We start from the raw sequence: 16,444 nt of genomic DNA on the forward strand, positions 1-16,444 counted from the left end.
GACACAGATTCTTACGGCCTTCTTACGAATTTCGTAGGAACGCTTTTTAATTCGCAAGAACAACTTAACCTTTGTGACCTGAGCTTTAAGGACAATGCAACGAACGCAACGTGATAGTGGATGTAAGGCTCGGTCACAAATGCCTCTACGAACTGCTACGAACGCCGTACGAACGATCTTTAGACAATTTCGTAAGATCTTCTTAAGAAGGCCGTACGAAACCAGCGTATGGGACCAAAAGGGAAGGCAATCAAAGGGAAAAGGGGGAAGGGGAAGAACAGAAAGGAGGGATATGAGGAGGAAGGAGCGAGAGGGGAGAGTTGGAGCAACAACCTCCTCTTTCTCTACTTGCAGATGCAGCTGAAGTTGTAGTCTCCTTGGCACTACTGCCATCTTGAAGTATAAAACTTTCAACTGTTACAGGATTTTTGACAGGACACGGCAGAGTCTTTTTAACAACCCGACAAGAATACCAAAAAAAAATCGTAGAATCTTCTTGCGAATGGCTTGGGAGTGCCATGAGTTGCACGTACGACCACCTTACGACATAAAGAAATCGTAAGATAGTCGTAAGTCTGACGAAAGAATAACTAAAGGCATTCTTACGAAAAACGTACGAATTCTACGGCCATTGTATAACTGAAAATCATTTCGTTGCTCTAAAAGGTCGTAAGTTGTTCTTGCGAATTAAACAGAGTTCGTACGAAATTCGTAAGAAGGCCGTAAGAATCTGTTCCCAAATCCACGAATTTCTACGAACTCCAGAATTCGTACGAATAGTGACATTCGTACGAACGCGTCGTTCGTACGAACCTTTGTGACCGTAGATTTATATGCGTATGAGTTCGAAGTTGATTAATATTTATGTAGCAAAATTGTAAGCCAGATGTTGAGATTACACAACATGTCCAAGCCTTTTTCTCTGTCATGTTTGCGTCTTATGTTACAAAACTGTTCATATCACTACACACTGTACTGTCTTTAGACATTTACAGCCACGAATGAAGAAAGCAGAATGATTCATGCAAACAGAACTGAATTGTTCATTTCATTATGGCGAAATATCAAATCTCGCTATCTTGTCAAGCGGATGGGTAGGAATGTCTAGAATGAATAATATATTTACTCATGTTCAGCACAGTGACCTTACTGTTCACAAGTTATTGGAAATCCCCCCCCCCAAAAAAAAAAAAAAAAGAAGACATATAGTCATTTGCAATGTGTTCATATAACAAAGATGAAAATTGTTTTAACACATGTTTAAGGTACCGTTGTTGTTGGCACGATACCAGAAAGAACTCATCTTGTTGTATATGCGATCTCGGATACACTAGCTCAATTTGCAAGTTATATTGAATTGATACAAGAGTGATGACAAGAGTTAAGAAGTAACATTACACACAAGATATATATATATATATATATATATATATATATATATATATATATATATATATATAATTATATATATTTCTTTAAATTTATCAATCTGCTGACACAAAGACATGCAACATACATTATGATATGAAATACAATGCTAGTATAGCTTGTGAGGAAAAGATTAGAAGTTGGAAACAAGGTTACAGATCATGCTTTCATTTTTCCAGTGTGATTTTGTGTATTGTCCACAGCAAAAGGAGTTCTACTGGTGATCATAAAACTGAATTAAAAAGAAAGAATGTTTGTCTTTCTAGCACCTAGAACTAGTCTTCGCTCATAATGTCACGATGATAAGATACATCATTGTCCGTAACAAGGCATCTTGAATGCTGTATGTTATAGGTGATGTACATGGTGTGAAGCTTTGTGTCACTCTTCTCCGGTTACCTCAATCTGATAACTTTTGATGAGAAATTTAAGTTCTACTGATATCTATAGCTTTTAAAATCTACTGCTTCATTGCGTGGATGACAGGTAAATCCTTTACTCAATTAGTCTTTTGTGACATAACTCCATTCACGCAGGTTTCATAGTTCGTGCACCCTCCAGTACAACCCGCTCCAGAAAGAACGAGGTTAAGGAGGTGCTAATGGACGAAGAAGTAATGGCTACAAAAGTACCAGTTTTCAAGCCCTAATTTCAAAATGTTAGGACCTCATTAACCGACTTTACAAGCAAATTGGTGCCTTACTAGACCGAGATTACAAAATTGAGAACACTTAACTTAAGTAGAAATACGTACAAGAAGCAGCAGCGAGGAAATAAATGTGAAGATTTATTAGCGGTAAAGTGCAGAAGAATAGTGCTCTTAGGTTATTCTAAACTGCGTACCAGGCCAGCAAAAATAGCTGAGCTAGCAAGCATCTGGGGTGTCTCTTAAACAGGAACTAAATGCCCTCGTGGCCAAACACGATTTCATGTATATGTATATTAAACAAGCAGATTTCATTTCACATCAAGATTTACCGATGTAGATTTGAATGAAATACTTACTTCCTACGATGTAGAAGAAGAATGATATGATTTATATGCAAGCAAATTTTAAGACAAATATAATTCTAGTTTCATACCTTGTGAGATTAACAAAAAGAAATTGCAAAACCCTGGATAGCTACATTTTTTACATCAATTTTTAATTGTACAAATAAAAAACACAGGAGTTTTTTTTCTTTTCTTGTTGTCAAAAGAGAAGCAACAGGAGCAAAAGTAAATGTGAGTAAGAAATAGTTTGCATTAAACAGACAGCTGGACAGATAAGAAGCTAATCATGACTATACCTACGAAAAGAGAAAAAAAAACGTCAGCACTCCGGCTGTTTCTTTAAAGGGGTCGAATAGTTTTGGTTAGGACATGACTTAACGTTTCTAACATTTTTGGTGAGATAACGAGAAACCTCTAATAAGATATGAAAAAGAAAAGTTTGTTCAATGAAAATTGATTTTTAAATGACTGGGAGGGTTTTTATGTTGTTGTTGTTCTTCTTCTTGTTCTTGTTCTTGTTCTTGTTCTTGTTCTTGTTCTTGTTCTTGTTGTATATCTCAACCCTTCCGAAGCTGATTTTCATCATTAAAATTTTGAATTCCTCTTAAGAATGACATGCTCTGCACTATTTCATAGTGGTTTCTTGCTATCTCGCAAAAAAGTGAAAAGCCTTATCCTCATCTCCACGAATACTATACCATTCCCTTAACGGTGCATATGTTAATCGATTATCAAATTATTGTATGTAGATGCTATTGTAATATTTCTCATATTGCCACCAACTTTATATCTCAAAATATTGACAAACTTTAATGCCGCTTTGGTTGTATACAGAAGGTTCTTGTGACAAATCGATATTTTTCACTCTACTTAATATACGAAATATCTTATAGATGTTATTTAACAACTGAATCTAACCCAAAGCACAGATTTTGATGGTGTTGGTTAGTATATCATAACACATATTTCGCATTATATATATATATATATATATATATATATATATATATATATTATATATATATATATATAATTTTCTTTTTTTTATTACTAACCGCTAGTTTTACTCTCTTGTTTCTCTTTGTTTCAAATAGATTATCAGAACCCAATGATAATAATAATTTCCTATGAAGATCCCAATATGGCGTAAGAAATATATCAGCTTGTGTATATATTGTTTTAGATGTTCCTGCTCATATTTTGAACCAATACGATACGGAAAAAGAAAACAAATATAGAAAGCAAACTAAGATAAGATTGAAGGGAAGATAATAGCCTTTGGTGTAAAGTTTTAAAGACTAAAGTGTTAATACCAGAATACACAGCTGCTTGCTTTCGGTTTCAGCTCTGGTTTTAATTCACATCTTATGTGGCATAGCTGCGTCGTATCGTACAGAAACTGAAAGTAGGTAAGAACCATGATCTTGTAGTAAATTCTTCTTCTTCTTCTTCTTTTTTTTTCCTTCAACATACGTGTAGAAAACCTTTCCAATCTAAAATGTTTTGATCTTATTTTATCAATTCTTATTTTGGTCCGAACATGATGATATTTGTCTTTTTGTTTCGTTTTCTCTGTCGCTTCTTTTTACTGTTCCTTCCAGTTATCATTTCATCCATCATTATTATCCATTATTTCGTCTGTTATTCTCATGGTATTTATAGTTATGATTTCATGTTTATACGTTATCTTAGTAGCTCAGTAGAAATAGCTGTATAATTAGTTGTATAGTTGTGTTGATATATATTCATTAAGGTGTACTGGTTCTACTATTACTCTAATATTTAAACCAGTGTCCTCATTACGAAACTTGCCCAGAATTTGACTGTTGACATCATGACAGCAGCAATGATATTGTTACATGATATGATATACGTGTGAAATCTGTTATCAATATAGAGTTTGAGTCTTCTAGAAACAGGCATTATACGATCGGATTATCACAAATGTCAACTGAACAGGGTATCCCATACTTCTCTGTGCAGTTTATATCCGTCTGTCACAGAAATGGAACAAACGCAGATGTCACTGATCAACACCACGCAAGCCGCAGACGAAGTCGAGGATGACGACGACAACATCGTTCCCAGAACCATTTTCAGCAGTTTTCTCGGCTTCGTGTCCGTTTCCGGTTTCATCGGCAACTCCATTGTCGTCCTGGCGGTGATAATATTTCCCAAACTGCGGACGACCACCAACGTGTACATCGCAAGCCTTGCCGTGGGCGACGTGCTCATGTGCCTCACCATACCCTGGATCATCGTTGGCCTGCTCGTTAGGGACGGTTGGCCGTTCTCACCAGAGTCCTGCGTGCTTGTTGCCGTCATGCGTTTCACCTGCAGCGGGGGTAGCGTGTGGCATCTAGCCACCATCGGATTCAACAGAATGATCCTCATCACTACCTCCTCAGCCACGTATAGGAAGGTGAGTTGTGGAGCCTTCAAATGAGGAAACAATCACAGATGTGAAAGCAATCCGGTTGTATTCACAGATGGTTGAATTCACACCTGTCGTTCGCACTTTTAGTGATCGTCTTTACACCAACGGTTGTTTTCAAACTAGTGTTTGTTTTGTTTTTACATAACTGGTTGTTAAGTGGCTATTACAGTATTGTTTCGTGATTACTCCACATGAATCGGACCAGAAGACTTATCACTTTAATTAGCTGATGCCGATTTAACGACATGTCCTTTCTTTATAAGGTAAAGGTAATTGGTAATAGTAATTGAATATAATATTGCACCTGCTGTTCTGAACAAACAAAAAATATGTAATAAATTACGTGCAGAAATATGATTCGCGTTCGATTATCTAGAAGTGGTCATTACTTGCTTGTACTCTGCATCGATGGCATTTCGGGTGGTCCATCTTGTCCATGGTCCTGAACGGTGAAAGTATTATATTTCTATTTAAGCATATTAGTCGTTGATTTCTTCAGTTGCTCTTAGCTATGCTTCAATATTATTTAGAACGTTAAGTGCCGATATAGATTGTAAGCCCCAGTCACATAATGCTCTGCGTCCGGCGTTACGTCCAAAAAAGTCATTTTTTCCGCGGACCCCCGCGGATCCTTTGCCGTCACCAGAAATTTGTACAAAACATGCGGGCAAAAAATTCGGGCGATACGGACAGATACGACCAGATGCGAATACTTGTGTCCACTTGCGGATATTCCTACGAATTGGCACATAATAGTTCTGAACACTTGCGGAGAGTTGCGGATATTTTCGGATAGTAACGGATAGTTACAGATTGTTATTAATAATTATGGACAATTAGGTTTTCTCTTACGATTCCTGCTAAGTCAGTGTATTATGACAGCAAGGTTATCACATTTTGGACTGTCTTACATTGTGCACTGGGGAAAACTGAAATTGAATTACGTACAAGTTGTGAAAAAAATCGTAATCCTTAAATTTGCTTTACAATAATAAAAGATATATGAAATTCTGAACTTAAAGTTTGAATTTTGTTTGTGCAACTCATGAATAAACGTCATAAATGTAAAGAATATAATTATGTGACCGTGCATCACAAAACGAATAAAAAGTCGCACACACTGATTTTGTGTGAGGACTGAAAATAGGTTAAATGGGTCAACCGAGCCGATCTTGACTTGGCTACCCTGGGTAAATAAGGCCTTATCATTATCATTATTATTATTATTATTATTATTATTATTATTATCATCATCATCATCATTATTATTAATTTCAGTTTAATCTGATAATCCCTTAATTGTTGTTACTCCGGTGGTTTCCATCCTGTTTTTTGTCCCATTCATCGCACAACCAGCACAGCTTGATAAAGATAAAGCACTTGAATAAACACTGTACTTCAGAGGCTCTTTTCTCAGTTTACACTTTTCCTGAGTGTGTGCATTCTTTCCACTATTTAGATAGGTTAGGAGAGTCCATTTGATTTGAGTAATACATCATTTTAAAGCTTAAAGTCTGCTCTTTCAGAATATGCTCTCAACTAAAATTTCATGTGTTTCGACGTTTTGTGTGTTTTGTGGTGCAGGGTCACATATAACATCACTATACCACAAATAAAATACAATATAGATCGAAAAGTTAAACATTAGAGTAAGAAAATATTACTTGCAGTCATGGAATAGACAAACTGTGATTACGCTGTCGTTGCTCAGCGATATTCATGACTTATACTGGGTTATGTTAAGGAGATATTTACGATAAAGCAATGCTTATTAAATTTACAGAAAAAAAGACATCAAAACTTTCAAACACCCCTCCCACACCCAAGTACAATATTAAGTCATCTCTTGACGTAATGTATTTTCTGTTTGAATTTCTTGTATGCATGTCATTTTGTAATGCGCAGTAGAGTATATTGTTATAGTAGCTGCGCAATATAAATGACCTTTATTATTATTGTTATTATTATTATTATTATTATTATTATTATTATTATCATCATTATTATTATCATCAAAGAAAGAAATGTAATACACCTTCGATGGAGCCTAAAGTGCATGGGTAAGACTATAGAGAATACTAAATTCGTTCTCATTTTATATAGTTGCCCCTGTCCCACACCTTCCCCGGCCAGAAAAGTGAATAAAATGCTATCCCCATCCCCTACCCAAAATATTGCTTTTTTTCAAAAATATACATTCGAAGAGTACAAGAAAAAAAAAAGTTCAGCACCAAGAGTCAACCGATGTCATGAGTATACATGATATTAATGGGTGCCACTTAAAATGACCATTAATTGTGGGAGAAATTTCACAATTTGACCATGCAGTTCTGCCTTTCCACCGCTCCGACTGTGTAGTAGCATTCCTTCAGGTAAAGGCGCTGCAGCTTGGCAACAGGAGTAGTGTGCCTTCCCACGAGTCTCTGTGTTCCCATGCGAGTGGAAAACGGAAAACGTGGAAGGACGTAATTGTCCGCAACATCCGTAGCTGTCCGTAAATATCCGTAAGCGCGCAAAACTGTTGTGATACGTTAACTTGCGGTTAATTTCGGATACTTACGGTGGACGTAAGCGAACGCAAACGGACGGAAGGTAATTTTTTTGCGGATGGTCTGCGTCCAAGCCACGGGTAGTTACGTTCAGTTACGGATAGTTACGTTTGGTTACGGTTACTTGCGTAAGTTTGCGTCCGTGGCGTCCCTCTGCGAAATTTTGAACATTTCAAAATTTCGCAGGTTCGGCGACGTCATTTTGCGTTTCTTTACGGATGAGTTACGGACAGTTACGTCTACATACGTCCCTGCGGATGCCTGCGTCCACGCTGCGTCCCCCTGCGTCCACTCATTCGTATCTATCCGCGGCGGACGTAATCCATCGTAAAGCACTGTGTGACTGGGGCATTACAGACAGCACAAAAAAGCAAGCGGCATTAAGCAAATAGCAAGAGTAGACCTTAAGAAATGCCTAATTGCTTGCTGCCCTTCAAGGCCGTGTCACACCATTCCGGGCTAGCTACGCGGGCTTGTGGCGAGGAGGTAGTTTCCAGCACGTAGAAGATTTTCAGCGGGCGAACAAGAATGTTTGCTATTTTCATTCATACATTGTCATACCGTACGCGGGAACTTCTGCGGCTTGACTTGCGGGGAAACAAATTTACTCCCCGGAGCTCTCCGCAGTTGGTCCGCACCTGACAGTATCTAGCGCGTAGTTGCCCGGAGGTGCTCACGCAAGTCCGATTTAACCGCAGCCAAGTTTTGAGCATGAACAAAACTTTTTCCGGGTGAGTCGCGGGAATGCCCGTAGAGGTCCACGCAGAACGCCAGTAGGAGACCCTTAGCGGCAGTACTTCCCAGGCAATTCCCACGCAGGTACTTCGCAGTCCCGTATGCAGCCAAGATAATGAAATTCTGTGAGATTTCAGCCATTCCATTAGAGGAATTCCTTCACTGAGTTGTCAGCCCCCACGCGACTGGTACAAAGGTCACACAGTATACTCGCAAGTTTAACGCGTCCAGCAAGTAAGACACATGCGCTGACTCGCACAAATCCTTTTCCGCCCTCAAGAATGTCTGGTATGCTAGAAAATCCCTACACGTAACAAGCCCGAGTAGCTTGCCCGGAAAGGTGTGACTGGGCCTAAACACGGTTGCGGGTAAAAAAAAAAATATGCGTGCGTACCTCCGGGCGACTACTTTTGAGATACATGTTAGGTACTGTCATGTGCGGATCATCTACGGGGACCTCCGGGTAGTCAAAATTGTTCTTTGCAAGTCGCACGCAAGGCTGGTGTGACACGGCCTTAAAGGCCCGCAACCGCAACCGTGTTTAGGCCCCGTCACACCTTTCCGGGCAAGCTACTCGGGCTTGTTACGTGTAGGGATTTTCTAGCATACCGAACATTCCTGAGGGCGGAAAAGGATTTGTGCGAGTCAGCGCATGTGTCTTACTTGCTGGACGCGTTAAACTTGCGAGTATACTGTGTGACCTTTGTATCAGTCGCGTGGGGGCTGACAACATAGTGAAGGAATTCCTCCAATGGAATGGCTGAAATCTCACAGAATTTCATTATCTTGGCTGCATACAGGACTGCGAAGTACCTGCGTGGGAATTGCCTGGGAAGTACTGCCGCTAAGGGTCTCCTACTGGCGTTCTGCGTGGACCTCTACGGGCATTGCCGCGACTCACCCGGAAAAAGTTTTGGTCATGCTCAAAACTTGGCTGCGGTTAAATCGGACTTGCATGAGCACCTCCCGGCATCTACGCGCTAGATACTGTCAGGTGCGGACCAACTGCGGAGAGCTACTTGGAGTAAATTTGTTTCCCCGCAAGTCAAGCCGCAGAAGTTCCCCCGTACGGTATGACAAGGCATGAATGAAAACTGCAAACATTCTTGTTCGCCCGCTGAAAATCTTCTACGTGCTGGAAACTACCTCCTCGCCACAAGCCCGCGTTATGGTGTGACACGGCCTTTAGGCAGAGTCAGTTTACACGTTTGGAAAGGAGAGAGGATGAAACACGTTTTTGCTTTTGTTCTGTGGAAATAGAATGACGGGAAGGATTTTGTGCCTTCTACCGTCAAGATATCACTTCTGCCAGACAATTCGCTACCTCTTTTCAGACTCTTCTAAACGCTGTCATCTCCTTTCCTTTTGGTTCCATTTCTGTTTCAGTTTTCAAATTCCAATTACTATGAAATACAACCAAACAGGCACAGGAGGTAGAAGGCAACTTTGGAATAACCAAGTTCTTTTCATTAGGGTCATTGCTACTTGTAACGAAGAGCATTAATTATGAATTGCATAATCATGATATTAATCATAACATATTATGTAAGTCAGAGAAATGAAATACAGGACAAGACTATCATAACAAAGACGTTACTTGCTTCTACATTGTAAAACTAAAAACTTTACCTTTGTGTGTATGTTTCTTCTTTTTTTAAAGGAGAAATGTGGAAAGCAAACATTGGTTTGATTGTGTGTGTGTATGTGTGCGTGCGTGTGTGTGGGAGGAAGTGTGATGTGAGTATATTCAATAACATTCCTTCTTCATACCCTCCATGTAATATTGGCCGTCAAGGTGTTCAGCCGCGTCAACACCATACTCATACTCATCCTGACCTGGATGATACCGTTCAGCGTCATCATCGTCCCTTTCGCAGTCGGCGCGACGAGACTGGGCTACGATGACGGTCCTCATATGTGCAGTGATCTAGAAGACAACGATGACGGCACCGAGAACCTGACACACTCCTACCTGGCAGCCACATTTCTCACATGCCTACCCCTGGGCATCGTGCTCATGGTGTACCTCCGCATTTTCGTGTGCATCAGGAACCACGCCAAGCAACAGAAGTCGTGGGGGGCATCGAAGCCGCAAGCCAAGGGCGGAGCCACCACGGGCTCGACCTCGGCGGCAAAAGACGCTCCACCAGCTGGAAAAGAACAGGGGACGGGAGGGGATCTGAACGAAGCAGGCACTTCATCGAACACAGCTAATGCAACTTCGGTAAGTGTAAATCAGTCGTGTTCAATTCCATTTTCAATCGACAATTTTCCGATATGAAGAAAATAAACGTTAAACTTAAGAAATAAAGTTAACCGAAGCTTTATTGTGTACTCAGAATAATAATTGTTATGCTCTTTGTGGAAGAGCTTTCGGATGTTCGGTTTGCTGAGGAAATTGTATTTAGTTTTGTTTCATTACCGTGCAGACGTTGTGATTTTATTCAGTAGTGATAGTTTCCCTTGTACAGGTTTAACACGAAATTTGTAACTGTCCGAAGGCACGCTGGAAACTGCCACAGTAACGCAATTACGATCGTGGCCGTTGGTGCGTTGTTTTCCAGGTGTTGTCATGGAAACCACAAATATTGCAAAATGCGCGTGCTATTTGGAGCTGTAATGAACGAGAAAGTGGGTAGCGAGTGAATTATTTCGGGATTCAATTGGGTCCCCATGAACGAGATTACGCCAGCCGATGAAATGTAAAGACTACATTAACACCCCTAAATCCACCAATTCATGGAGTGCACTGTCCCCACGTTTCCAAGCCAATTGGTTGGTTTTCCTCCCATTGTGTTCTGCACTGGATGCAATCAGACCCATTAAATCCCCCTCCTTTCGCACCATATAGCGACCAATATTAATATACACCAATGCCATTGTGATTTGTGAGAATGCGTCCATGCTACTGCAAAAATTACAAGTTCAACCCTTTTAGGGGGGTATTGAAAGGATCCTGAATACCGGAATAAAGCAAAATATTCAATTAAAGAGATGGAGATATAGACGGATCTGTCATCATAAATTCACTTTAAAAAAAAATAATCATCATCATCTGAGTCACAGTACTCGGGTAAAGAGAATATCAGCCATGCCTTCATTCGCAATGACGGCATAACCACGGTGTCTGTGACAGTTTCACTCACGCATCAGCATGAAGATTAAACTACAGGATATATGACACGGAAGAGAATGAAACACTGAAGATCCATGATAACTTGGTGATTATGAAACATTCAACGCAGCCACGATAGGTGTTGAATCAGTCATGCGCACCGGACGCGCCTTCATTTTGTGAGGGATATCTTTGCTTATTGATGTGATACGAGAAAAAAATTCCATTAATGGATTTTTTTCTCGAGAAGGAAGTGCTGTATTTAATTTCACAGTGACTTTTTCAGGACAACAAAAGTCAACACTGAAATCAGCTTACTCAAGTGGGGGGGGGGTGTCGGTGCTGGAGGTGAAGGGTGAGCTGGTTCACGTGTATCCCTACTTGTTTTTTTATTTCAATTCATTCTCTCATTCATTTGACAGGAAGTATCCATTTCTCACTCTTGTAACTCAACCCACTCTAGAGATCATTTTCACTTAGCCTATCATTTCTGCTTCTCATGATTCCACCGCTTTCATATTTTTGCCTCGTATTCTATCAAAAACTAAAAGAAAATAAATGAATTGAACAATCTAAATGTCATATCCAATTTGAGAAACAAATTCGGGGACGGCACGTCAGCGCGTCATTAAATAAGTTATTGGCTCAAATGAATTCTCATGGCATCGAATTCTGGTTGTAAGGGAGAGGGAGCGAAGCTACTTATTGAGCCCGCTCTGACCCTTAATCATGTTAATGGACCGAAAACTAATCAACTGTCTTTTCTTTTCTTTTCTTTTCTTCTTCTTTTTCGTCTTTTTTCTATCTTTTCTATTCTATTCTTTTCTTTATCTTTTTCCAATTGGGACCTTCCTACGTCGAGTGCAAGGTGCAATTACCACAATAGGTTCCTCCGAAACATTGGAAGCAAAGACACCTAAAGTTTCTATCACCACCAAGTACAGTTGTAATTACGTTCTGCATTCCCACTGGTACTCAACACTTTCCCCTCATTCTCCCAACATTTTCCCCTCATGTTTTGCACTGCAGTCAATGTCATACTCACTGTCTAGTGATGTTCTACAATGATTAGGCAGCATTTGTTTTTAGAGCGCATGTTTATCATTTGGCAGTAAAGCTTGATCAATAGTGGTATCAAATATTCCTCAACTTGAAACCAAAATGACTGCGAGGTAATTGAGAAAGCGTTTTTTTTTAACACGACGTGCGGTAGACGTCAAGTTTTGAACACGAGACATGCTCTTGAGCCCTGCTTTCCCGATGCTTTGCGATTGAATTTCATTACTAAAGAGGGCTCAGTGGTTTAATGTATGATAGAGTTTGGGTTTTAAATGGGATATCCAGTCCAAATATAAGTTACTCTAATAAGAAAGAGTAAAAATATTACAAGTCCAACGGTATGTATAATTTTGATCGAAATCGGATGAAAAATAAGGAAGTTATGACTTTTTGAAGTTTTGATATTTTTTTTTTTTTTTTGGGGGGGGAACAGTTCTTGAACAGTCAATATGAATATGCAAATGGCAAAGTGAGCATGTCATCCCCTCACAACTTAAATAGTTTGTACATAAAATCTAGAAATGTCCAGTTTTTCATTCAAATGCAACAATGTCCGAGGATCAAATCCTGGTATATCCAACTGATCACTATTCTGAAGTTATTTATCAGGAATAACATCATGTTTAAGATTTCAATGACACAAAACATTGAATTTTCGTAATTTTTTGTAAACGATCAATGGAAAATTATTAGGTTATGACATGGGTAGCTCACTCATTTGCATATTCATATCGACTGTACAAGAACTGTTTTGTAGAAATAAGCAAAACTTCAAAATGTCATAACTTCCTTATTTTTCATCCGATTTCAGTTAAATTCTTACTGTTGAACTCGTAAGATTTTACTCTTTTTATAACACTAATTTAAAATTGGACTGAATTTCCCCTTTAAGAGTCAATAATTCGTGTCCGTGATATCAATTTAAGTTTTTTTTTTCTAAAATAGACAAGAAGAAAGTAGAAAAAGTATTAACATGGAAATATTTCTATTAAAAGAATGGATATGCTATTAAAGTGCACGTGCACTTCTTCAACCTGTCATTATATATAAAACGAGGCAACGTACGGAAGTATTTTCATTTGGAAATGATAATCAGCTAATGGGTGCCGAAGGACACATTTCTCTGTGACAATTATTCTCTAGAAAAAAAAAATCTCATTAAAACTTTGCTTGGCTGTAGATAAATCATCATTCCTGGCTGATGAAATGATTCTAATTTTGTGTTTGTTTTGTTTTGTTTTGTTTTGGGTTTTTGGTGACTGAACGAGCTGAAATTACGGTATAGCCCTGGGTGAATGAACAGCGTAAAATTTAAAATTAAATAGCATCCAACTGAAAAATTTCTGAAAGATAAGCGTAAAGCGTACAGTTCGAGAATGATGGCCCAGTGACGTTCAAAGGGGGGGATAATATAATTTCCAGTAATGTACCCCATATGTATGTATGTGTCTATGTGTGTGTGTATATATATATATATATATATATATATATATATATATATATATATATATGTGTGTGTGTGTGTGTGTGTGTGTGTCTTTTTTAATGGTGAATTTTGTCTGTCTACAGAGCAGTTATATGCTAGAATAAGATTAAGTCAGTTCCTGAATGTAAAATACTATCTGACCGAATTAAAATCAAGCGACATGCGAGTATACTAGTACTTAAGGGGGTATAGCCAGGCTGACACTTGCACGACTTTTGGCCACGATTTTGTCGTGGCAAGTCGTGACCAAAATTTTGAACATTTCAAAATTCTCGTCCCGACATGGCACGCAGTCACGACGGGTTTACGCACACTTCACGCCAGTTTGCGACAAGTTTGCGCAAGTGTCAGCCTGGCTTATCTCACCGGACTTGAAACTACATTGTAGTTCGCGACTAGTTCGCGACTAGTTCTCGACTAGTTCGCGACTAGTTCGCGACTCCAGATTTTGCTAGTTGCAGAGACGTCTCCGCGACGTCTCCGAGACGTCTCCGCGACGTCTCCGAGACGTCTCCGCGACGTCTCCGAGACGTCTCCTGAAAATTACAGAGTCTCCGATTAGTCGCAAGAAATTTAAACATGTTCAATTTTTCGCAGAGTCTCCGCGACGTCTCCGAGACGTCTCCATCAGTTTCGGAGACGACGCGGAGACTAATCATATCCGCGACTGCTGAGACGTCTCCGCGATGTCTCCGAGACGTCTCAGGGACGTCGCCGGAGACCTGCTGGAGACTAGACAAACTGGTGAGAGGTCGCGGAGACGTCTCCGCGACTCTATTTGACGCTGTTTGACCTACTTTAGAAACCACGTGACCCATCTGCCTGCTGACATCCTGCCTAGATCAAGTCAGGCGATCCTGCAACGGCTCCCTCATATTTGAAATTTTTTGACACCTGCCATAACTCGTCTCAGAGACGTCTCCTTGGTGAGACCGCAAGCCCTTTTTATGTTGGAGACGTCTCCGCGACTGCTGCAACTGATAAATTAGAGACGTCGCGGAGACGTCTCCGTTAGTGAGATACTAGCTTAAACAGCAACAGCCAGGCTGCAAACTATACAGCTGAAGAGGGCGCCAGATAACAGAAGGCATTTATAGGGCTCACACCTGTAAATAAAACGGAATGTCCCAGACCCCTTCACAAATTCGTACCAAAGAAACCAAAATAAATGAAGAAAAAGATTAATTAAAAATCAATGATACAGTTTGGCAACAAAAAAAAACTGAATAGCTGGAGGTATAGAATATGAATTCCTCTACAAACTGCATTTTCGTTGGCAGATGAATGCTTTCCTCATGGAATTTGAAGGGACTGTATTTCATTGGGTGCATGTACAGAAAATGGGTGACTTTTTGAGTGAAAAGAACTCGCAGTCTGGTTTTGCGGACCCTTGGACAGAGTTTGAGCTGAAGAACCCGCCGAATTTGATGGATGAAAGGGTAAAGCTCACTTATCCAGGTTAGTGAAGATGAAACACCTCATTTCTCCCAGCTATTTTAGAGATTTTTTTTTTTTTAATTTTTATTTTAACACACGTCTCTATGGGGAATTATTCACTCGTGTGAGCCCTATATTGGCCTCCTATGGCAGGCTGAGTGATATGGGCTTGCCTCGAACCGATGAGACACCATGCAGAAACTATGTTTATACTTCATTTCGATATTGAATGCTACACTTAGTGCATTTGAATCATTTTATCATACCTGGCAATTTTCACGTCATAAAACATGCTTTGTACGATTATTTTGTTGTTTTTAATAATAGATTATTGTGTCCTCAAGTGTTTTCTCTTTGAATGCGGTATTTGAAGAACTCTGTTGGTCCTGCTCATAAATATAAATATCGAGGCTTACTGCGTTACTTTGATGCTTTATTACATGATTTTATTTATATTTTCTTCAAATTTTAGGCCACCAAACAAAAATCAAATTTGACGACTTAGACTTTGGTACCCCAAACGGGTCTCCAAAATTATAGTGAAGAGCGTTGAGATGTATCTATAATGTGTATACGTATAGTTATACATAACAATATCTGAAACGAATCTGGAACAATGTTTTCTGTGACAGTCATTATCAAGAACAAGACATCACCGACACGCTGAAATGCATGGTGTGGGTGATATTTTATTATGCACCTTGCCTGTGCTGATGTTGAGCCCTGCTGTATAACACCCGAAATTCATCAAATTTTACTTGGCAGAGTTGCTTGAATTTGCGGGTGTTTTTTTTTTTCTCTCTCTCTCTCTCTCTCTCTCTCTCTCTCTTTCTCTCTCTTTCTTTCATGTTTGTGCATCTTTTTCCCCATTCTACTTTCAGCAGAAAAGCGCCACTGGTGGGACGAACAAGAGTCGTTCGGAGACTAGCAAACTTGAGAACCGCATCACGAAGAACATGTTCTACGTAGTGCTGGGGTTTCTCGTCTGCGTCATCCCGTACGGCATTGTTGTGCTCTCCAACCCCGGCGTCGCCGGCGTGCCGCTCGGCCAGGCGTTCCTGCTGTTCAACAGCTGCGTCAACCCTCTCATCTACGGTACGAAGCACCCCCACTTCCGGGGCGCGATCAGGAACATCTTCCGAGGCCGCTTCAAGGCACCCATCGCCACGTCGGCTACAGTTGCACCAACAAGCCAGACCACATGA

General features: G+C 39.9%; 1 protein-coding gene across 1 annotated transcript; it reads left to right on the top strand.

Annotated features, from left to right (window-relative positions):
* The first annotated feature begins 4,441 nt into the window (after positions 1 to 4,441).
* Positions 4,442 to 16,444, top strand: LOC139723000 (melatonin receptor type 1B-B-like). The gene is made up of 3 exons (XM_071634278.1): positions 4,442 to 4,843; positions 9,938 to 10,366; positions 16,121 to 16,444. Exons 1-3 carry the CDS (start codon positions 4,442 to 4,444, stop codon positions 16,442 to 16,444), a joined length of 1,155 nt encoding a protein of 384 aa, XP_071490379.1.

This window comes from Diadema antillarum, unplaced genomic scaffold, assembly GCF_040938485.1.
Source record: "Diadema antillarum isolate AM-2024a unplaced genomic scaffold, OU_Dant_1.0 scf00000180, whole genome shotgun sequence".
In the NCBI taxonomy this organism is placed as follows: Eukaryota; Metazoa; Echinodermata; class Echinoidea; order Diadematoida; family Diadematidae; genus Diadema; species Diadema antillarum.